The 15,455-nt window shown below is 34.0% G+C and overlaps 1 protein-coding gene across 4 annotated transcripts; it reads right to left on the reverse strand.

Moving 5' to 3' along the window:
* Positions 1 to 252: 252 nt before the first annotated feature.
* Positions 253 to 12,349, reverse strand: LOC132252754 (uncharacterized LOC116803646). Of its 4 annotated transcripts, none has more exons than XM_059733898.1 (5): positions 12,147 to 12,349; positions 11,621 to 11,834; positions 2,021 to 2,308; positions 1,556 to 1,636; positions 253 to 609 (listed from the first exon to the last, which is right to left on the reverse strand). In XM_059733898.1, the coding sequence occupies exons 2-5, from the start codon at positions 11,772 to 11,774 to the stop codon at positions 467 to 469; spliced, it is 666 nt and encodes a 221-aa protein (XP_059589881.1). In that variant the 5' UTR covers positions 11,775 to 11,834; positions 12,147 to 12,349; the 3' UTR covers positions 253 to 466. The 4 variants fall into 4 exon arrangements, with proteins under 4 accessions (XP_059589881.1, XP_059589880.1, XP_059589878.1 ...); XM_059733897.1 differs by having other exon boundaries at positions 11,621 to 11,860; positions 12,147 to 12,341; XM_059733895.1 differs by having other exon boundaries at positions 1,556 to 1,642; positions 11,621 to 11,860; positions 12,147 to 12,341.
* Between the last annotated feature and the right edge of the window lie 3,106 nt (positions 12,350 to 15,455).

The raw sequence follows: 15,455 nt of genomic DNA on the forward strand, positions 1-15,455 counted from the left end.
TTTTATCATTTTTTTATCGTTGACCCAGACCAACTGGTCTATCATGACAAGTGCCATATCATGGCAATAGGAACAAGCCAAAAAAAAAAATGGAACATTGAAAAATTTAAATTTGTTTCCTTTCTTAATTCTTTTTCTTTTCTTCAATAACTCTTACATATCCTATGGAGATGTTTTTATATGGAACATCCACAAAATGGTCACTTGCGTATAGAACATTTCTTCTCAATTCATTAAAGGATTCTGCTGAGATGGAAAGAAAAAGGAGAAGGCAAAAGCTTAATCATACACTTGGAAAGAATGTAGGTAACAGCCTAGTCTTGATTCTCGGGCCCGCTAATCATACCAGGAAACATAACAAGGCTTAGAGCCTTAGACAACTAAATTGAGATTACATGTTTACTGATATACTACTTTTACAAACCAACAGACCCAAAATAGCAATTAAGAAATTGTAAGAGAAAAATTACAGAAGATCCTTAGCTAGCTTCACTGGTTTTTCCTTTACAAATGCCATTTCACCATTTGCTCCAGTCAGTAGGTGATGATCTGGCTCCTCCTCTTCGCTCTCTCCTGACGCAGATGACACCAAGGAAGCTGATTCGTCATCTGTTTTGCCATTGCATTTAGACCATGGGAAAAAAATTGTCAGCAACATACATGTTATAAAATATATATTTAGAAGGCATTTTTTTCTCTTTTTTTTGGCCTATACAGAATATATATTTACAAGCCATTTTTCTTTTCCTATTTTTTTTTCTTTTCTTTTCTTGGATAAACACAACTTCAACAACAACTGACGAAGCAGCCCCCAACAACAAAACCACACGCTTCCCCCTCAGCCCCCACCCAAAGAACCTTTAAAAAATAAAGGGAAAAAAATCAGAGGGAGAGAGATTCTCCAGTTCAGTGGAGCACATGTTCAATAATGACAGGAGACCAACGTAAGGCTCTTAACATACAGAATTATGTGTGCTAAGGATCCACAACAATCCATGAACTTTGCAATATCCCAAAACTTTTCCTACTCCACTATTCATGACTATATTGAACTTTTGACTTATGGAAATAAAGCATGCAGGTTGGTCCTTTAATTTCAATGGATTATAATTCCTATCCAATGCCTAACAAGGCTCTTAGGTAAGAGGATCAATATTACAATATAATAAAGCTATGGTTTAGCATATCACATGAAAACTTCTCGTCTTTCTTCTAATTTTTCCTTCTTAAGGTTCAAATGTATAGCAAAATATAGGTGTATATATCTTTCTTTTTTTTTCCTTTTTCTTTTTGATAGTAACATAAGGTATAAAATACAGGTTAATTCCACGCATCTCTAGGCTGCATCAGCTCCATTCTCTGATATGATACGACTTGAATGGATATAAAGAATGTGGTAGATGCAGCAGATTTCAAATTTCCGTGTCAACTAGGGTTGACTAATAATTGACAAGCAGGTCTTAATCTTGATCATCCAATTTTGAGCAAAATTATATTACAGAGAGAAGCACAAAATACATAACCTAAACCAGGTAGCTTAGAACAACAAGCTTACCAGAATAGATAGGATGATCGGGTAGATGTCTAATTGCCGTAGCTTGAATACTTTCCGGCAGCAGACAATTGCAAAATGAACCTGAAACTTCAAACAGCTCTCAAATTAGATAAAAAGGCAACACTAATCAACACCGGCCACAAGATGTGAGGTCAAGGAGTGCAAGCAGCTACATAAGTTGCTTAGATCATTACCCCTCCATATATCCATTGCCAGAATGACATGGAACTACCAGAATATATGAGATCTTTGGCAGCTATTCTTTAGAGGATCTTTTCTTAAATGTTTAAAAGTAAAAACACTTGCTCAAAAATTGATTGATATTAGAAAATTGCAGAGCTACAGGGTTGGTTTCACACCCATAACCAACACTTAAATAAATCTGTAACAAGAATAGTGTGGATATGCAATTTACCATGATCACCAGATAATCTATATGAACAAACAACAGACCTTCCAACTTACCAAATCGGGCTAATCGATTCACCCATCCAGGAATAGGTTTGCCAGTGAGACGAAGGCAAACTTCATCAGTAAAATGGTTGCAATTTTTAGCAATCAAATGATAAGTATCCCCATGATATTTTCCAGAAAGGTGCTCCATGAATGACCGAAATTCTGCACGAGACATGTCAGTGCTGCCCAACATGACTGACCGTCTGAAGATAAAGCCCGGGCAACTTCTTGGTTCCACCTCAAACACTCCACTAGTTGGGTATTCATGTGCTCCATATCCATACTCCATACCATGTACTGCTTATCAAATTAGACACAAAATCTTCTGTTAATGCACTGTAGGAATTTAAAAATGGAAATATGGAGAAAATCAGCAGCACATGTTCACCATATAATGTGAAAAGCTTGCCATAATTTAAACTAGGAGCTTTAAACTTCACATACAAAAATGGTCAAAAAGTGTATCCTTCTACCGTTAAACACATGCAACCCTGAATTACAGTCAATTTTCTGTGACATAATGGATTGTAATCTAACATCATGATTGCTAGGATGTGAAGTGGCATCTGAGCTTTGATGGCTAGGTATGAAATTGTATGGATGAGTCATCAAACATTCTAGATTTGGTATTCATACCAAAGTTGAGAAGGGTTTATGAGGACCCTTATTGACTAAACTTGATATAATAACAATTTAAATAGAAGCAGTCAAATTTCACATACAATCGTAGGTTGACAAGGGTCCCCATCCAGTATTAAAGAAATGGCACCTAAAATTGTGGTCATTGCAGTGACGTCATGGATTGTAATCTAACATCATGATTGCTAGGATGTGACTGCCCCATTTTTTATGGTCAGGGGTGAATTATGTATGGATTAGTCATATAACATTCTAGATTTGGTATTTATACCAAAATTGAGAAATCCTTATAAGAATAAGGGTGAATTGTGTATGGGTGAGTGAGTCATCAAACATTCTGGATTTTGTATTCATTCAAAGTTGAGAAAGGTTTATGAGGACACTTATGGAATAAGTATCTGATTTGAAGTGACATTGCACCTAGATATCAAACATGACCCATCAATGCCTTTTTCCGTTGCATCTAATAAGCACCATCTAAGTTCAAACCTGAATGATATCATAGGTTTCGCTCAAATAAGGCATTTTAGATTTGTCATCCAAATCCCCAATACCTAGGCAACTAGACACTGATAGAATTAATTACTAATTATTTTAATAAAATAAATGAGAGGAAGATAGTTCCCCAAGTGAGATAAGTTTTGAAGTTCAATTTTTGGCCACAAAAAATCCCCTCAATTTGCAATTAAGGTGTCAAAAGACACTCAAACACCATTCTCAAGACACTGCAGAGGAAAAGTCCGGATTTCTTTACATCACTAAGAAATCACTAATATCAAATCCAACATTAGTCTTGATGAGTATGACTTTCAATATGATTGGAGTACTCAATACATGGTCCCTAATAACACTTGTAGGATCCTCTTTTTAAGCAATAATCAACAGAATAGCAGATGCAGATATTTTTTAGTAGCAGAAGCCATATCATTAATTGCATGTCCTTTTGGCCATGAAAATAATGTTGTATCTATCACACAGCCTAATCATCATAGTAATATACAAATCTGGCAAAGAAACTATTGTTTCAAGCATCTCCACTTAAATATAAATGACCATGCCAATTGAGAGATGCTTTATGTTTCCTTTTTTTATTGTCTGCCTAAAAAAACACAATTGGTTCTTTTGAAGGTATGGCACCATATTCTATGAAAAACTACCTCTAGTTCCTACGCTTAATGTGGACCTTATGGAGGGAAAAAAATGATAGTGTTCAATTATATTGAATGATCCGACCAAGCTTTAAAACATTCTTTTTTGTATACTTTTGTGAATTGGGCTAGGGTGTATTTAGAGAATCATACTTTGTCCATGATTGATTTTATAGAGTTGCTATTTGTCTAGCTAAGGGAAAGGTTTTTGGTCTTTCTTTTTGCCTAGTTTCTTGGGCATTGTTTGTATACTTCATGTGTACTTTTCGTTGCTTCTAGGCATTTCCAATACAAGCTCATATTTACTTATCAAAAAAAAAAGTTCCTGGAGGTTTCCTAATAAAAAGCTATACTTCTTGTTACTTAATAAAGTAGTCCACCTTAATTACAAATAACTTTGAACTTCAAATTATCACAGAGAGTACAAACCAAAAATATTTATCTAGATTCCTATAAGATTTTTTATAAACTTATTGAACATTTCTAAACAGTACCAAGACAGCTTTTCAGGTTTTGTCAATACCACACATGTTTATTTAGAACTTCTTGACAGTAGAGTTTGCGTAAGATGTTTGTTTTTCATTTTATGGGATAAGCGATATGTTAGCTCCTATTAACTAGCATTGTCTAGCATCACTACAATAGCATTGCTATCATCATCAAAATGAATATATATCAGCAGACCTTAACATTTTCAATGTAATATCCTAATCCCGAAAGGAGAGAAACTAATACTTACCAGGAGTGCTCCCCTGAATTTCATTATTCCAATTTCAGTCCAAACAAGATTTAAGATCTTCAAAGAGATTTCTGTGGGTGGAGTGGCATGCTAGGCAAGTGGGTATAGAGGTTAGAAATGGAGACAGGCAACTAATGGACAAGGGTGGTTATTGATATGTAGCATATTGTGAGGGTGAGTGGGATAAAAGAGGTGAGAAGTTCTCATAGGAACATTTACTGATGAACTAAAGGGGCTAGGAGGCTTTCTCATCATATTTATCTCAACGATTGAGGGGCACAGGGAGAGATTTAGCTTGATGTTTGGCACATTCATCTATTTCTTAAAGAAGAGTTCTCTGAATCTCTTAGAATAGCATATAATTTTAACAACTGGGTGGACTCCAGAAGTGCCCAACAGAATTAGTGATTTTGTGCTAAGGTTCATCAAAGGCTTCAATGATTAGGAGCTTGAAATGGTGGATTTCTTTATGAAACAATAGCACAAAACAAAGATTAGGGAATCCAATATGAATAGAATGGCTAGGAGACTTTGTTTCTCAGTCAGATCTTTTTATGGGCTTTAATGTAAAAAAGGATATGTTACTTTTTTTTAGAAATTGGGGATCTTTGCTTCCAGAAGAAGGATCATTTTTCAGCTCGATTGCATTCTAACTATGGATCTTCTCACACAAAGAGGAAGGTAATTGGTGCAACCTGTGTAACTGGAATGGGACTATGGCAATCATCTATTAATCACTACCTGATGGCTAGGAAGCTTGGCTCAAACATTTTGGTATTTAATGGGGTGAGTTGATTTAGAAGCCTCATTTTTCAACAGAAGCATTCTAAGTATCAATCTTCTCATGCAAAGAGGAAGGTCATATATAATTGGTGTTGCATGTGTAACTGTGCTAGGGACTATTGCAATCATCCATTAATCATGATCTGATGAATTACAAAGCTCAAGACAATGATTTTGCTGTTTTTGGGGTGAGTTCATTTTACCTCAGAAGCATCTTTTTTCATCATAGGCATCATCCTAACTATCAATCATCTCATGCAAGGAGGAAGGTACTATATAATTGATGCTACCTGTGTAACTGTGGAAGGGACAATTGCAACCATCTACTGATTTCTGCCCAATGGCTAGGAAGCTTTGATCCTTCATTCGGTATAATTGACAGTTTTATGCATAGAATTGGGTTCAAGAGATGTGAAGCTGATTATTGTTGCTATGTTAAGTTTTTTGACAATTCTTACATCATATTACCGTTATATGTGGATGATATGCTTATTGCAGGGTCTGGCATTGAGGAGATTAATAATCTGAAGAAGTAATTGTCCAAACAATTTGCAATGAAGGATTTGGGAGCAGCAAAGCAAATCCTTGGTATGATAATCATTAGAGACAAGGCTAATGGTACATTGAAGCTTTCACAGTCAGAATATGTGAAAAAAGTTCTCAGGAGGTTCAACATGAATAAAGCTAAATCAGTTAGCACACCCTTGGGGAGTCATTTCAAACTAAGCAAAGAACAGTCACCGAAGACAAAAGAAGAAAGGGACCATATGAGCAAGATGCCCTATGCCTCAGCTATTGGCAGCTTGATGTATGCTATGGTGTGTACAAGGTCAGACATTGCACATGCAGTGGGAGTTGTGAGCAAATTCATGAGTAGACCTGGAAAGCAGCATTGGGAGGCAATCAAGTGGATTCTAAGATATCTGAAGGGTTCATTAGATACATGTCTTTGCTTCATAGGTGCAAGTTTGAAACTGCAGGGTTATGTAGATGCTGATTTTGCTGGTGATATTGATAGTAGAAAAAGTACTACTGAGTTTGTTTTTACTCTAGGTAGTACAACTATATCATGGGCTTCAAATCTACAGAAAATTGTTACTTTGTCTACTACAGAAGCTGAGTATGTTGCAGCAACTGAAGCTGGAAAGGAGATGATTTGGCTACATGGTTTCTTAGATGAATTGGGTAAGAAGCAAGAGATGGACATTCTACACAGTGACAGTCAGAGTGCAATTTTTCTTTCCAAAAATTCGACTTTTCATTCAAAGTCGAAACATATACAAACAAAATATCACTTTATCCATTATCTTGTTGAAGATAAACTGGTAATACTTGAGAAGATTTGTGGATCTAAGAACCCGAAAGACATGTTGACTAAGGGTGTCACTATTGAGAAGTTGAAGCTATGCACAGCTTCAATTGGTCTTCTAGCTTGAGGACAGGAGGATGAGTTGCAGGGATGAGAGATTGTTTCTTAGAGGATAGCGGTTTGATGTTGGTGATTGAACTATTCTCCAAGTGGGAGATTTGTTGGGCTTTGTGGAGCCTAGTTTTGTTTGATCCGGTTTGACGACCCGACCCGAATAATATTGCATGGCTTTTTAATGGGAGATTTACTGAGGTTTGTTGGGCCCGTTTAGCCCATTGTGGAACCACATTTTGTAATTAGGGTTTTTTAGTGTGGTGTGGTTGTTGTGTTATATAGAGAGAAAATATTGTAGCCGCTGTTGTTGTACTCTGTATTCTTCCTTGATAATAGTGATATCCTTGCAACTCCGTGGATGTAGGCAAATTGCCGAACCACATAAATACTGTCTTGTGCGTGTGATTGTTTTTCTTTGGCATGTGTTTTCTCTTTTTTTTTTGTTTCTCACAGGTTGGGAATTCGGTTTAATTCCCTACAACTGGTATCAGAGCTTGGGTTGAAGATTTCTAGAAGAGTAAAAGATCACAAAGCACATAAGATGAAAACAAAAGGAATTTTCACTGAAGGTGGAGTCGATTGTTCTTTCGTGGTGGTATGATACAAAAAGGTTTGTGCCATGGAGAGATTGAAGATTAACTTCATGGAATTTGGTCCAAGGTGGAGATTGTTAAGAAGTATCCTAAATTCCTAATTAGTATAAATTCCTTTTTGTAAAGAATATTATATAGAATATTTCTAGGTTGATATATTATTGTAATATTAGACTTCCTTATAGAATAAGGAAGGTTGTTGGAAATATCTCTATAAATATTCTAGGTCATGAGGGGAAAAAGTTATGAGATGGAGATGGACCTGTAGAGACTATACGATGTGGATAGAAATGTGAGGAAGAACGGGAGGTACCCGGTGGAGCGAGATGGCTCGTAGTAAGGTATGGATACAAGGAGTGGGGAAACATGGGATGTTTCGGGAAACCATGCTATTTTACGCTCCCTTACGTACATGTTTTTGGAGTGGGTCAACATACATTTAGGATCTAGTTCTTTGTCCCTTTGACTTCATAGATTAGTTGAGCTACAAGTGAGGCGAGGGTGTTGTTTTTTGTCCTTCTCTCCTTTTTGCCTTGTATACACCGTGTATACCTTAGACGCTTTTTTTTATGCTTTTAATACATTTGCTTTACTTATCGGGAAAAAAAAAAAAAAAAAAGTGAGAGTTCCCAAGAAGTCTAACCCCAAGCCAAAGGGCACATCGGTTTTATCAATGAAATAGATGATTCCCTCCCCAAGAGAATCTCTAGACCAAGAGTACAAAGACAGAAGGACTATTTCTTACCAAAAAAAAAAATTGTCTATTAAAAGAAAAAGAAAAACAAATAGATTCTTTCAACTTTAACTCTGACACTTCCAGCCCTTCAAATATTTCTGATTTCTTTCCTTCCAAAATATACCAAAAGAGGATAAATGAAGTAGTTTTCCATCATTTTATTTTTTACTTCCCCAAAATACCACCTTGCAGAAGGCTAGGGTCTCTTTGATCAAATAAGGTAACAACCAAGAAACACCATAAATGGAAAAGGATGTGATTAGACAACTCTGCTTCATCTGCTTGCAAAAGCAACACAAATTCACAAGATTCTAATCATATTTATTAATAGGTCTACGATAAGACTTTTCTCCCAAGAAGCTCTTCAATCAATAGAACTAATCTTAGGTGGCAGGCAAGATCCCCACAGTATCAACAATGAAAGGAGACCACATTCCTTAAGGAGAATTCCTTGAGCTATGGTTTAAGAGAAAAACAACCCCTTTGAGACATCTTTACTAAGAATTCTTCCTCCTCTGCATCACAATACAAATGCAAGACTACACAAAATTTACCACTAATTTGAGCTCCCATTCATGGAAACTTCTGAGGAATCTCAGACCCCAATGGCCACCCATCCCTACACTATTCTGCCACCTCCGCGTCTCTATTAGCTGCCAATGCCAAAAAAACTGATAATTTATCCTAGAGGAGACTCCTCGCACCAGACATTAAACCAGAGCTTGGTTCTATAACCATTCCGCACAAAAACATTGGTCCTAGCTACTTGAGGGTGCTGTTCATGCAAGTGGAAAATTACTCATACTATATGAAGATGTCAGTAGTTCTTTTAGGTACTTGTTAAAAAAAAAGAGTCAGTAGCTCTTTTAGGTATGAAGGATGTACTTGGGTAATAAGCCCAATTTGAAATAGAGTCTCTTGCTATTTTACTCTATGAATCGAAGTGGGAAATTGTAAACGAGAAGTCCAGGCATTATTTGGTAATGTACAAGGGAGTAGGAATGAGGGAGACTAGGAGAGACCAAAAAAGGCTTTTCTTTTAATGTAAGTAAAAAGATCATTATAAATTTTATTTTTGGTTATGTAAATGCTTTTTTTTTATTTTTTTGATAGACAAATAACGTAAATGTTATTTTAGTATTGTTCTCCCCCTGCTTTTTTTATTCCTGAAAATAGCAGCATAATATTGGGATGAGACAGAGCTTATCCAAGTTAGTTTCAGAAATATCCAGAGTGCCTTGGGTCACCCACGCTTAGCATTTCTTTTAATAGGCAAACAAAGCAATATATTAAAAGATGCCTAGCAAAAGAGCACACAAAGCACATGGGACATATACAAGGGCACAACAAGACAAAGAACAAGAAGAGAGAAAACAAAAAACACTCTTTCCACTTACTTGCAACTTAACCAATCAACAAAATCCATCATAGATATGGACACATCCTCAAAAACCACCTTCGACCCACTCCAAAATATTACTCATAAAGAAGTTTTAAGCTCTTGATCAGACAGCTCTACATTGTCAAACGATCATTGATTTCTCAACAGATTTTTCCTCACCTTTGCACATAAGACTTTTTTTTATAGATAAAAAGCAATAGTATTGAAAAGCACCAAAAAGGAAAGCACCAAAGTACACACGATGCATACCACGGCCACCAAAAAGCACCACCTTTGCACATAAGACATCTATTCACCAAAGTCCATCCTATCCTCTTTGACTTATCTGTAATCAAAATTCCTTGTCAAATTGCTTTCCAAGCAAAAAAAACTCATTTTCAAACCAATGGATTCCAAATCTGATCTCCCACGTTCCATCCAAAAGTAATAGGATTTAATTGAGAAGTTGCCACTCTTCAAGGCCATCTACACCACTCTATCTTCAACACCCCTCTTTACTGATTTTCCTTGCAGTCTCAAAAGGAATGCTTCAACACCATCTAGCACTCAATCATGGAGTTGTCTTGCAAAACTGAGTCCAATGCCCGCCTAGTTGGCATGGTCCCATACATTTGCTACCCAAGCATCACTTGAGGTATCTATAGCATACAATGATGGGAAAGAAACACTCAAAAACGAATCTTGCACTATATATCCTTCCAAGATGAATGCCCACCCTTAGCATTGTTAGATACCCCATTGGAATATATTTATACCCTAGGAAAAATAGAATTGTGGTTAGAAATGGGGGCACTTATGTTTAGATGACAGGCATATTTGGAATCAAAGGGATAAGGAAGACAATAATTCCAAAAAAAAAAAGTGAAACAATAATTGCAAAGTTTGTTCAGAGTCAAACGGCCATAAAAAATAAAACTTGTGAAAATGTTAGAGAAATTTCAGATAAATGTGATCTAGTAATTCTTTTGAAATACACAAGGGAAAAGGTATTGAACAGAATTGGAAGAAGATTGAATTTCATAAGGGACAAGCCCTGCCATAAAAATAGTCCCTATTTTTTTAGATGACGAGGATCATTTGGATCAATTAGAAAATTAGCTAGGTCATCTACACTAGTTATTCTCTGTTTACTTATCAAAAAAAAAAAAACTAGTTATTCTCTGTTTGGGATTTTCTTGGTGCTTCCAATGCCTTTGAAGGAGTTGTTATTGGGAACTTGGGGGTAACCTAACACCTATGTTGGGAGAAGGTGAAGGAGGTTTTGGATGCTTGCTCCTTTGTGAGTGATCAGATCAATTTGAAAAGAGCAAATCTTTGAGGGAGAGGAAATTCCAAAGTGTTGGTAAAAAGGACACCATTTTAAATATTTTGTTTTCTTGCCCAGCAGTTTCCTCGTATTTTAAGATTGAATCCTTGTTATGCAGTGCTTAAGTAGGAGGTAGGGTTTGCCACTTTTCTCCTATCCACCTGGGTCACACACTCTTTTTGTTAGGCACCTTGAATAAATCTATTTTTTTATAAGCACTTTAATAAATGTATTTTAGTTGTCTATCAAGAAAATTAGCTACAAGGGCTGGTTGACTCTAACAATAGAATTATCAGAAACACTTGAAATAACATTTCCACAATGAGAACAAAGTGAAAGAATTATATGTAGCCAGGGAATCATATAATACCCAAAAAAGTCAATAGCATTTGGGCTCTGATATTGTTTCAGTTGCTTTATAAATTCTGATATTCTTTATATCTCATTCAACTATCTGCTTCAAGTTTCTTAGTTCTAGTATTGCTTTCAAAATTTAAGAGATGCAGAGATCTAGTAATAGATTAAAAAAATGCTTAATCATGCAGATAGGTTTCCAAAGTCGATTCAATCAACATTACAGCTCCACCAAGGAATGGCACTTAAACTGCAACTTTTAGATTTAAGATTGTGATTATTCAGATTCAATACTAGAAAAATCCCCTCAGCCATTAAACAAAAATATGCATAAATCCCCCAAATCACCTCAAGAAAATCAGCAATGATCTATCTTCTCTGCCCTTGCAATGGAAACCAATAATTCAACAGCAAAAACTTCGTTCAAAATAATATTTGAATTTGGACACTCTAAAAACAATTTAAATAAATAAATAGAATCCGTACCTTCAATGCCCGAATGGAAGATTCCGAGGCCAAACCAGTAAAGGTAGTTGTTTATAGGAGTTAGATCATATACATTGAGATACAAGAACACCCGACTCTTTGCTCCATTATTCTGCTCCTTTGCAGCGCTCGAGCTCGACGAAAACAACCGCATTGTATTTAATCACCACCCCTCAATTCTCCAACTCTATTTCTACAATCTCAACCTCAACATCTGCTACAACAAAAAAAATAAAAAACCTAGAAAAAATTCAAAAAAAAAAAAAAGGAAAAAAAAAAATCAACAAACCAACTTTTTCCTTCTCAATTTTCAATTTCAGAAATCAGGGCTAGCATCAACACAGAAATAATGTGTAGCAAATAGAAAATATAAAACCCCCCGTGTTTGGTTGCCGAGAAAACCACCGGCAGACAAAAAGACAACGAAACAAAATCCCACGAGAGTGGAGGTTCCTGCTTTGATCAAGATTGCAAAAATCTTTTGTCGGCAACCAAACAAGAGAAGGAAACAGAAGAGAATTATTACCAAGAAATGGAGAATTTGAAGAGAGGTGGGAGAAATCAAGGTGGAGGAGAGTGGGAAACCCTAGAAATTCAGAATGGACGATGGAGAATGAGAGAGTATCTCAATTTACGTCTGTATATATTTAGAGGAGAGAGAGAGAGAGAGAGAGAAGGAAGATTTGAGGCTTTAGTTGAAGCACTTTGGCGTGATGATGGTGGTGTGAGATAAATTAAATAATAAAACTTTATTTATTTAATTAGCCAAAGAGAGGTTAAAGGAAAAATTAATTGATTATAAAAAATAAACAATAATTTCTATTTAATAATATATTTTTTTATAATTAACAAATTTACTCATTTGCTCCTTCAATCTCTATTTTGGTTGATGCATGGATCCAAATTATTTTGAGTGTTTTTCCTTATATAGCTTTTGAGCAAATTATAGATAATTTTTTCCTCAAGGATAATAAGAGATTGAAGTAAAATAATATGAATGAAGTTTTGTCCTCGAAAGGACATCAAAAGAAAAAAATACATCTTACACATTATCTAATATTTTGTAAAACAAATGTTTGTTTAAGAATTTAAAATGTTTTTAATATATTTTTTATATTTTTAAATATGATTTAAAAATGTTTTTTATATATAGTTTTTATTTTATTTTTTTATATTTGTGTAATTATTTTTTAAAATAGTCTTAAAAATATAACTAAAAATAATTAAAAAATATTTTCTAAAAATACTTTATTTTATGTTTTCTAGTTCTCAAATACATATATTGTTTTAAAGAATAAAAAACTATTTTGAAAAATATTTACCACGTAAGCTTAAAACTCCTTCTCAGAATGTTTTGTTGCATAATATTGAGGTAATTACCTCAAATTTTTTTGGTATCATTTTTATGTTTTTTTTTTATTTCCAAGTTAAAATATTAAATAGTGCTAAGTTAAACTTAATAATTAAGTCAACTTAAATATAATTTTAAATTAAATCATATTTAAGTTGTTTAGCTTAAGACTTGACAATATCTATATGGTTAAAAATGGATTGTTACAAATGATATCAAAGTTGATCATCAACCTTATTGTAAGGGTTTATTTGCCTTTATGAGGGGTGTTTGTCTGTCTAGCTCCGCAATCCCCGAAGACATAATAAAGATATTGTATTTACATGAAAAGCAATTATGATATCCTATATTCAATATAGGGAAGAAAGTCTCACATTAAAAAACGAAAAGAGATGGATTCAAACTCTTGGTACGAATAACTCATACAACAAATTCACCCACCACTACAATTGGTACACACAAGAAATAGACTAATTTAATAATTTTTTGTTCCATATAAGTATTAGTTCCTCTTAATATTATAGACGCGTTTTAAAACTATGAGAACTCTTTTGACCTATACAAACAATATTTACATGATTGAAAGTAAGTCATTTTTCTCGAATTTTTATTTTATGTATTAACATTATTCGATAAAACTCTTTTAACATTTTTTTTAACTATTAAATTGACATATTTACCTTCATTTAAATAAAGTATTAGGTTTATAAGAGAAAAAAAAAAGAATAAAAAATTGAAAACATTATAAGATGTGTATATTTCTAAAAATATATGAAAAAGCATAATAAAAAAAATATATAAGTTGCTTTCACTTGAATATCCTGCCTAGCTTTAGAAGCCCACGTTAATATTTTTCACTGTGCAACTAGTTGACATGAATGATAATTGTCTCTGCAACTTAAGCATTGTATGTTAAACTTAGATGATGTTTGTTTTTTTGATTTTTTGCTGAAAATTATTTAGTTTTAGAATTTAGGTTGTTTGTTTTTTTATTTTTTCATAACTTATTATAAACTTTTTACTAAATAGAAAAAGTCAGAATATATGGTTTTTTCTAAATAGAATAAATAATACAATAGTTTTTTTTTACTTTTTAATACTTAATAAAAATAAAATACTATAAAAATAAATAAACTAATATTTAATGCTATTAAGTAGTAAGTTTCTATTTAGAATTAAGTAAAAAAACAAACATAACCTTACCTTTTTCCATGGTGGGGCTTGGTGCCGACAATAATTGTAGTGCTATGCAACTTAGCTTTTAAGAAATACACGGCATGGCAGTTGAAAATATTAGCAGGTGACTAATTACTTTTGCCAATTTAATGATGACTTTTATTATCACTTCAACTCAATGCATTTTACTATTTCACTTAATGTCAATAAGACTTTTTCTACCCGTCAACTAATTTTGTTCAAATAACTAATGATTTTAATAAAATAAAAAAATAAAAAAATTATTACTATAAAAGTAAGAAAAATGTTACTTTTTTTTTTGAGGAATTTTTATTTTGACTTATGTAATAAATTTTGTTTGTATGTAATAAATTTTTTATAATATCAATATTATTTTAAAAAATCGTGACTTTTGGCTAAAGTCAAAAAGATAAGAAGCATCCCAAACTGGTGGTGGGTAAATCCCCATTATGAAGATGGCTGGCAGCCATCTTTTTGCTTCCTGAGAAACCAAAACTTTTTCTTTAGGTTCTGCTTGCTTGCTCTATCCCGTCGCCGCCCAACCCCCTTTTTCACGCCAATAAAGTTTTACGGTATTTTTCTTCAGCCTTCAAAAATTTCCCATATATAACAGGTTTCTGAGGATCATTTGACGAGACAGAAAATTCCAATCACAGAGAGTTGTGTAGAAAATTGGAAAAAGGGTAACAGGTATCATACCAAGGAGAGTGTGTGAGAGAAAAATTAGTGCTCCTAATAGAAAGTACTTACCGATAAAATTGTGAGTATTGTGAACATATTTTGGGGTGTGTGAAGCTAAGTAAGGACGATATTTGAGTAATATTTTGCCCCAATTTTATTATATAGTGGATTCTTTTCGGATTTTACCCGTGAAGGTTTTTCGGGTTTTACCACATAAATTGGGTGTTCCTTTTTCTTGTCATTTTACTTTCTGTAGTTGGTATAGTCATCCAATTGCATATTTTATTTTCTATGGATTGAGACTACCACCTATTTACTCATTTATGAAGATTGACATAGTTATTCAGTTGCTTGCTTATTTAAATTTTTGAAGGTTAGCATAGTCACTCAACTATTTATTTAAATTTTTGAAGGTTGGCATAACCATCCAATTTGCTTATTTAATTTCTTGTGGATTGACATTGCCACCCAATTACTAATTAATAATTATTGTAAATCGACAAAAGCATCCAAATATTACTTCGTGCATTCCCAACGATGGGCTTTTTGTATATATTGGATTATACACAAAATGAGAGAGTTTCTTAATTTGTAAGGAGTTATTGG

Source organism: Vitis vinifera, chromosome 2, assembly GCF_030704535.1.
Source record: "Vitis vinifera cultivar Pinot Noir 40024 chromosome 2, ASM3070453v1".
In the NCBI taxonomy this organism is placed as follows: domain Eukaryota; kingdom Viridiplantae; phylum Streptophyta; class Magnoliopsida; order Vitales; family Vitaceae; genus Vitis; species Vitis vinifera.

Excerpts from the sequence above, each read along its gene's own strand:
- LOC132252754 (XM_059733895.1), bottom strand. The coding sequence starts at position 11,774 with ATGCGGTTGTTTTCGTCGAGCTCGAGCGCTGCAAAGGAGCAGAATAAT. Across the intron at positions 1,643-2,020 it reads GAATCGATTAGCCCGATTTG|TTTCAGGTTCATTTTGCAAT; the intron begins GTAAGTTGGAAG and ends AGCTGTTTGAAG. Across the intron at positions 610-1,555 it reads CGATCATCCTATCTATTCTG|ATGACGAATCAGCTTCCTTG; the intron begins GTAAGCTTGTTG and ends ATGGCAAAACAG.